Genomic DNA, 9,036 nt, shown 5'->3' on the forward strand with positions numbered 1-9,036 from the left:
TAAATTGGAACGGCCCGTTCCAGTTTTGGAACAGCCCGTTCCGGGCTATTAAAACTAGCTTTTTTTTTGGGCTTTTAGCCTCCTGATGTCATGTCTTGATATTTCCATGATTAGGAACTCCTTTTCTTAATAATAGACGTCCATTTCTTCGTTTGTATGCCCCCGGACGAAATTGGGTGTCTACAGTGCTTACCCGTTCTCCTGAGAAACCGACCAACGGGTCATCGTAAGGGATCAACTCCGTCTCGAAAAATACCTAACTGCCTGGTCAACCAACGTTTTCTTGACTATGCAATTGTGAATTTCCACACTGATCACCATTGGATCGTCCTGCACGGGGTCGATGCCTTGAAAGTCGGCGTCAGTGAAGATTATGGTTGGTAGTCTTCGGGAAGGCTGCCTATCAACGACATGAACCGAGCGAATAGCACGTAAATGTCTCTTTTGAGCCGAGGAAGTTGATCCTCCCCCGACGAACCCCCCCGCGATTGTATTGATAACCCTCCTATGCGCCACTGAAGGGTCATCCTTTCTATCGCGAGACCTTCTTCGGTCGCGCCGAGTCCTCTCAGAGTTATCATGCTGGTGCCGATCCTGGTGCCGTTCTTGGTGTCGAGGTTGATATGCTGAGCGAGGCCGAGATGAGCCGGACCGATCGACGAAGTTATGAAGCTGTCCCTGCTTGATCAAATCTTCTATTTTGTCCCTAAGTGCATCATACTCCTCGGTAGAATGTCCACGGTTGCGATGGTACCTGCAAGATTTGCTGGTATCTGCCCGTGGTGGGGTAGAAGCTCTTTTCGGGACCGCTAATACTTCAGACGCGAGGGCTTGTTCAAGCACCGCTGCCCTGCTGGCATTTAGGGGGGTGTAATGAGAGTATTTCGGCCCACGAGTGGGTCGGTCTCGCAATGTTATTTCTTTTCCTTTCCCTCTGAAAGGTTGTTCTGTGGGCTTTTCGGCCTTGCTTAGTGACTCGGCACGGGCCTGATTACGGTATTCAGCTAACTCCTCCATTTGCATATACTTGTCGGCCCTTCTTCATAAATCGTTCATGTTCGAAGGAGGCTTTTTGCAAATGCTGTTGACGAACGGCCCCAGCTTCAATGTCGTTGTAAGGTGATGGAGTGCTACGGCCGGATTAAGGTCTCGGATTTCCAACGCTGCTTTGTTAAACCGATCCATGAAGGTCCGAAGAGACTCCTTCTTGTCCTGCCGAAGGCTTACCAATGATAGAGAGGTCAAGCTATGGGGACGACTTGTTGCGAACTGGATGGTAAACTGCGAGGATAAAGTGTTGAACGAATCGATTGAGTTAGGAGGTAGCCGCATCATCCGTGGTGCTCAAGGTTACCTGCGTGAGAAAAACATCAAGATGTTCATCAGGGTCGGTTGTACCATCATATTTATCGATGGGCAACGATTTTCAGTTATCAAGCAAGGGAAACTGCATAATGGAGGATGTGAAACGGTGCCGATGTGAGACGATGGATCTGGATCTATGGATCATCTGGTAGCTAATCAGCCACCTGGTTCGGCCACTCAGGTGCCGATTGGGTGTCGGCTATCAGGTGGCCGAGCGGCCGAGCCAGGTGGCCGAATAACCCTGCTAGTACACTTGCCCCCTAGCCTTGTGGAAGGAAGACCTTTTGCAAGGGTATAGATGTGAGGTTAAGTGATGGGGTAGTCGAAAGGTTGGGATGATCTCTAGCGTTATGGAAGGAAGACCTTTTGCAAGGGTATAGATGTGAGGTTAAGTGATAGGGTAGTCGAAAGGCTAGGGGGCAAGTGTACTAGCAGGGTTATTCGGCCACCTGGCTCGGCCGCTCGGCCACCTGATAGCCGACACCCAATCAGCACCCGAGTGACCGAACCAGGTGGCCAATTAGCTACCAGATGATCCATAGATCCAGATTCCCATTGATAAAGAGTTAAGGACTCCCCCTAATTAGGGATTAAGAGTTAATCATACCAATAAGCCGATTAGAGGCGTATTACCTAATCTGGTAATCCTGTTGCAGGGCCCATGGGAATCCGGGCCCATAAATGTCAGTATAAATAGCTCATGTCACGAGGTAACGTCACTGTTCATTAATTACTATCGATATTTGTGCTTTGTCCTGACTTGAGCGTCGGAGTGCCTTTTCCAAGTACCTCCCCCTCACCGGAATATTCGATCGGAGCTCTCGTTCGACCCTCAGAATACGAGAAGATTACTAGTGTGCCCTTCAGACAGGTACCCTTCAGACAGGTACAGAAACAAAATTATGAAAGATGATAGCTACTTACTGCAATGTCCCGAGGTTGAATGGTGTTTTTCCTTTGTCTGAGCCACCCGTATCCCCCAAAGTGATTCTTCCAGAACCATCAGATCCAAAACACATTGAAAAAGAATTTGAAATAAGCCCTTCTTTGGCTAAGATGCTAGGAACAAATATATTATCCAGTCCAAGTCCAAATAGACCATTTGGAGCTGCCGTTGTTAGAAACAAACCAGTTTGAACTTGGCCACAACTACAACAAATTAATTCCAATAAAATAAGAAGTACCAAAAACCAAAGGTTGATTAGAGATAGGAGTTTCAAAGAGAATCAAACAGAAAAATGTTATTAAAATGTAAGCTTGAGATTCTACATTCACCTTACATAAAACTATATCAGTGTATATAAGAGGAGAACAATCTTCATCTTACAAATTGATTTTGTGAAATTGAGTTAAACTTATAATTCATTTTCTTAAGATGATATCAGGTATAATAGAATCTAAATTATAGTGAAATTTGTCAAATCACTCGCTATTTGATCGTTATCAGACTACTCATGTTAGAGGAATATGTTAAAAATTTTATATGGACTAAAGATAAAATTACAATAGTGAAATTAGTGAAGAATAATACTCATCTTACAATTTAGTCTTATAAGGTTGAATTTAAGGCTATATTTTTGCACCTTTTACATTTCTTATGCTATTTCAATGGATTAAAAAAAAACATTAACAAAGGAGTGCTAACAATATACTCTTTTTGTTCATCTTAGGTTATTTTATAAAATTGAGAAAAGTTAATAAATAGATGAAAGAAAATAACGAATTTAAAGAATAAGCCTTATGATTAATCCTCTTTGGTAAAAATGATTCAATGCAAAATGTTACCCCTTGTTTTCTAACTATGTATATAAGGAATATAAGTAATTAAGAGTGATATTTTATGTTGTTTTATGTTGTGTTTAAAGTTATTTTGTGTTGTTCTTCTTCGTGATACTTTTGTTGGGGGTGAGGGTTAGAGTTGAAATGACCATATACTTAAGTTATAGAGAATATAACTTAAGTGTATGAGGGTTGGACCGAGGAGGGCTAAGGTATATAAGATGAAATTCTGAGAAATGAATTTCATATATTTATAACTCAAGTTTCTTTAGAGAAGTTAGATATAAGGTCTTTGGGAATTGAGATTGGTAGATCTTGAAGCCTAAAGGAAGATTGTAGCTAGAACTAACATGCTTGAGGATCAAAGTTATGAAAGCTCTAGTGAGAGGGGGTTTTCTTCTACCTAGATTCTTTCTCATAGGAAGCTCGATTGAGGTGAGGAAAACTTGATTGTAACTTTTTCAGATTGTATAAACGCAGTTGTTGTTGTATTATGTTGAATTGACTGATAAACGTCATAGATTGAAGGGTTGCATGTTCTTGGGTTTTGAGGGTTTCAGGGTAATTAAATTTTGAGATGCTTGATCTGTACCTAGATCCTAGCTGCATATGTTAAATTTACTTGGATTCATGATCTAGATGTTGTGTTTGTGAGTTTTTATGGTTTGCATGTGAGAATAAGTGGTTGGTGAGGGGTGTTGCATATTCTCGCTTGATGAGATGATTATCGTTTAGTGAGCTTTTGAGTAATGAAGCTAAAACCCAAAATGGAGATTTTTTGCCTAGCGATCTAGGTTTGGAGATGAAGCTCTGCCTGGTAGGGATGGCAAAAATACCCGCACCCGCGGGTATTTGCGGGTAAAACCCGTTACGGATAATAAATGGATAGGTTAATTGGGTACCCGCAAATAATGGGGACGGATAATTTTTTATCCGTTTGTAAACGGGGCGGGGGTGGGTATGATGATATCCATACCCGCGGGCACTCGTTTAATAATACTTCTTAAATATTCTAATTATCCTTGCACCACATAATCCTAAAATTATACTCTCTCATCTTATTTTCTTACAAAAGTGATGTTGATGAAGTTACCAACATGTGTTAAGCATGTTATAAAATTATGTTAGATGTAATTTGGTTGATTTTCTAACTTTGATTGGGCCAATAAAATTTACGTATTGTAAGTTGTTTACTTTCATTTGAAATTATGAGATTGAATTATTGTAGCTTTGTGATGAGACTTTAACTTACTTGTGAGATTAATGTATATTAAGTTATTAATTATCTTACATTTTTATTATTATTTCAACAAAATTAATGTTAAATACAAGTTCAAAATTAACAATAAATTTTAATTTTTTAATATTTTAATGACATTAAATATAAACTTAAAATTATTTATAATATAATTTTTTTAATTTATTAAAAGATTTATAAATATCCATGGATATCCGTGGGTATTTAAGAAATTCATGAATACCCGCTTAATGGATACCCGTGCGGATATGGGATGAGTATGAGACCAATTTTTATCTGACGGGGCAGGAGCAGGTTTACTATTACCCGCCCCCACGGGGCCCCAATGCCATCCCTACTGCCTGGTGAGCCATAGCTCGCCCAACAAAAGTAGCCACATTAAGCCTTGGTAGTTGAGTGAGGGGTGCTTGATCTATAAGAGGGGAGACACACAAAGTTGTGGCCGTTGCACGAGATGAGCTTACTCAACAAGGACCCTGAGAGAGTTTGGGTCACTCAACGATTTTCAATTCATTGACCAGAAATCCTATTTTTCATTAATGTGTTGTTGGTGTAGTGCGATGTACTCCTATGTTCTAGGTGGACTAGGAAGTGATATTGTTATCTCCAAGTGAGTTATATTGAGCTTGTCCCAACTAAGGATACGTGTTGAGTTTCAAATAGCCTAAAGGGCTTGGAATAGTACATTTTGTCTTAGAACATGTGATGAGTTGGGATCATGGTTGTTTTGGCAAATGTTGCTTTGTGTCGATGATGATGTTTATGCTATGAGATGTTGCGGAGGATGATCATGTATACATTTACATGTTTGTATGTATATGTGTTGTATGTACCATTGTGGGCATAAGCTTGTTGAGACTATAGTAGTACTTTGTATGTCTTATTGTGGACATGAACCCAATGAGGTTATAGTTGTGTCATGTTGTATGTCCTGCCATGAGCATGAACTTGTTGAGGCTATAGTTGTATTGTGTTGTATGTCCTACTATGGACACGAGCTTATTGAGGTTGTAGTTGTTTTTGGGTTGTGATATGCTATGGTCAGTTGCTTATGCTTTGGGTATGATGTTAAAGGTAAATGTAACGAAGGTTGAGCCTTAATTCACGGTGAGATGCATATTTGATGAATCTTATATTGATGATGATGATATGATAATAATTGATGATACTTACCACTTTTTACATAATATTATAAAGGTATAAATGAAAAATAAGTAATTAATATTGTATTTAAAAATTAACATGACACTTATTTTTTAACTTATTTTTTCTTCTAATGTAACACTTATCACAATTGAAAGAGGTATATTAATAAGAAGTGAAAAAATCGATCAGCTATATAATGAGGAATTAAGGTAATAAGTACAAAGTTTTAAATTTGAATCATGTTTTTTAATTATAATTCTTACATATAAAGAACAAAAAAAAGTGAATCCCATATAATTTTTAAATTTCTAATAAATTTTAACTAATAAAAATTTGTATGTTAAAGGATTTGTTAATTAATATCATTTCTCGCACTTTTTTTTTAAATAAGTTGATAGAATATTTATACAAACTACACAAGAATCTAGTAAATATATGTTTGATAATTCTTATACAATACTACAACAATTTTTTTAAGATGTTATTATTAATTTTCTTTTTCTTTTTTAAATAATCAATAGTCTTAAATTTATATTTTTTTATTGTTTGAAAATAAAAAATTATATTTTTGTTATGTTTCCTTATTTTTATTGTTTGAAATAAAAATTGTTTTATGTGCAAAACTAGTAAATATTTTTATACAATTCTTTATTTGTTTCATAGTTCTTTTTTAAAAAGTCAGTATTCAAATAATTTTGAAGAAAAAAAATCTACCCTTTAAGAAATGATTCTTTTTCTCCAACTTTCAACTGTTTTTAGCAAAAATAAAATTGTATGCAAAATGGACCGGTGATTTGAGACAACAGCTGTTATATGCAACTTTTTCAATTAAAAAAATTGTTTTCATAAATTTGAAAATTTAAAGTTTATAATTATATTTCAGTAATTTTTTCTTCTAAATCTGATTTATTACATAAAAATTAATTTTTATTGTATCCAAAAAAAATTAAATATTTAAAATTATTTTTCAATAAATTTATTCAAACAAAAATTTATTCGGATCATAATTAATAATAATAATAATTATTATTATTATTATAATTAATTATAAATATAATTGATTACTAAAATATATTTTTTTTTTCTCACCAAAGGTTTCTAATCCATCCTGGTTTTGAACAAGAGTGTATTGAAGCTTCCAATGTTTACACAGTGAATAAAAATTCTGAAATAAGATGTAGAGTATTTTACCCAAAAGTAATTCTTGTGTCAGCATCTTTTGTTTGATCATCATCTGTAATTAAGTGCAACACATCCTGTACCAAGAATCCGATGAAGTACCACTGTCTTTGTTCACAAAAGCTGCTATTGTTGCATGAAACTTTTATGCTTGTGGATGACATATCAGGGTCATACATATTAAATTTAATTATCTGCCACAGAAAAATTTTCAGAAACGGAAATTTATAGTAATATGTATAGAAAAAGACTTTGTTACAACTTATAGGCTTATAAATTTAATTGTGTATACCTTTCCACTTGGTATCTTCAAACCGATAACTTATGAAGTACCGATACTTCAATTTGCTTCACGTATCTGTATTCGATACGTATCCGTATCCGATACTCTTGGATACTTCACGGATATGTGTCACTAAAGTATCCTATCCTTTAAAAATATTATGAAAATTTTATTGAATTCCGATACTCTCAGATACTTCACCAATACTTATTGGTGATACGCATTGATAAAGTATTCAAATTTTTGAAAAATTATGAAATATCCATTACAATTAAATAAAATATATAAACATGTTTAATATAAAAACATAGAAATATTGGTCCTTGATGAACTGTAAATAAAAATTATCTTCTATATAGATAATTTTAAAAAAGGAATGAAATTGGTAATGTTATTTCTTTTTGTAAATAATAAAAAGTAATTTATGATGAAATGATTTATAATTTATTTATTTTTAGTAATGTACAATAAATATGTTTTTAATTTGGATTTGTAAAATAATAATTATATATTTAATGTTTATTACAAATACACAATTATTATATTATATGAATATTGATATATATGATGACACGTATCTTACAAGTATCGTATCCTATATATTTTAAAATAATCGTATCGCCATATCGGATACGTGTCGTATCCGATACCCGTATCGTATCGGTGCATCATAGCCGATGACACAATTGGTACAATTACAAGGTATCCAAAATAAGTCACTCCCTGTATCCAACGCCACCAAAAACCATAAAGGTGGTGACCCAACAGAAACATTGGCATAGTGCAAACTGAAATCCATATAACAAGGGGAAATTATTAGTAGTACACAAACAAGTAAAACAAGAAGCACCCACAGAAAAAAGTACTGCATAGTGAATACTGATACGAGAAAACAGATATATAAAAGTTAAAAAATTGAGAAGTGGGGTTGAAGAGTTGTCATACAATCCTAAGGAATCGATCTGGACAGTGTCATTGCCGGCAGCGAAAGTGAGAGGAGTGTGGTGGCCGGCGGCGAGTCTCCGGCCCCGGAATATGCGATCTCTGTGAGACATAACAACATAGTATTCAGGAGTTCCCTTTTCAAGAACATCATAAATGCCTAGAATCCCCTTAACTGGGTCCGAGAACCTGTGGTGTATGTCAAACCCAAATGTGCCCAAACCATAGCAACTTTGTGAAGCTAAACTCAACACCATCAACCCCAACATCACTGATGTCAAACTCGCACACACACTAGGCCAAGCCATGAGGTTTCCTGGAATGTTGTGCTCAGTTTGGATGTTTGATATAAAGGATATGCAGTGCCAAGAGAACTAGACTGAAAAAGGTATGGTTATTGGGCTATGGTGCTTGACACAAATAAATAGTGTTGAGAAAGGGAGAGAGAAGGTTAAGAAAGAGTGGTGTTTGTTCATGAACTTTAATTGCCGTAATGGTTTTTTGACATCTCATTTTTTTCAAATATCATTGTCGCCACCGGCCCAAACGGGCCTCGGCGGTCGCGAAGACGGTCGAGCTCTCTTTTTATTTTTTGTTTGAAAATGTATTGGATTGTTAGAACGACTTGTTCTCAAACTGAGACCTCGTCGATCTTATCCAATTTATTATTGAAAGAGTCTCACCAATCCAATTTAATCCCAAGCGGGACCCTCCATGGATTAGTGGTTTTTGTAAAAAGGGAGGGTTCGTGGAGTCGCCACCAATGTTTTACTCAAAACATTGGAAAAAGAAGTTAAGGCAATCGATTTCAAAAATCGACTTCGGCCATTATAACCAGAGTCGGGTAAGGGAGTCGGTTACGCGTGAGGAAGGTGTTAGCACCCCACAGCGCCCCTAACGGGTTCCCTATGACGGATTATTTTACAAATAATAGCACAAAATTACTAAATTACCCCTTTTATTTATGAACGATTATTATCTTAAATATCTACATGATGCTTAAATTAAACACACAGAAAGCAGTAAAAGGAGGGAATTAAAGAAAACCTCTTGGAGCGTGCTTTTATAAATCTCAATAAATGCT

The 9,036-nt window shown here is 36.0% G+C and overlaps 1 protein-coding gene across 1 annotated transcript; it reads right to left on the reverse strand.

Annotated features, from left to right (window-relative positions):
- Window positions 1-1,664: 1,664 nt before the first annotated feature.
- On the reverse strand, window positions 1,665-8,220 carry LOC145957948 (aspartyl protease family protein 1-like). Its single transcript, XM_083074385.1, has 4 exons — window positions 7,823-8,220; window positions 7,645-7,791; window positions 6,740-6,921; window positions 1,665-2,553 (listed from the first exon to the last, which is right to left on the reverse strand). Exons 1-4 carry the CDS (start codon window positions 8,207-8,209, stop codon window positions 2,286-2,288), a joined length of 984 nt encoding a protein of 327 aa, XP_082930511.1. The 5' UTR covers window positions 8,210-8,220; the 3' UTR covers window positions 1,665-2,285.
- Window positions 8,221-9,036: the final 816 nt, after the last annotated feature.

The sequence above is a fragment of the Cajanus cajan genome, chromosome 5 (assembly GCF_000230855.2).
Source record: "Cajanus cajan strain Asha chromosome 5, NIPB_CcT2T_4, whole genome shotgun sequence".
Taxonomy (NCBI): Eukaryota; Viridiplantae; Streptophyta; class Magnoliopsida; order Fabales; family Fabaceae; genus Cajanus; species Cajanus cajan.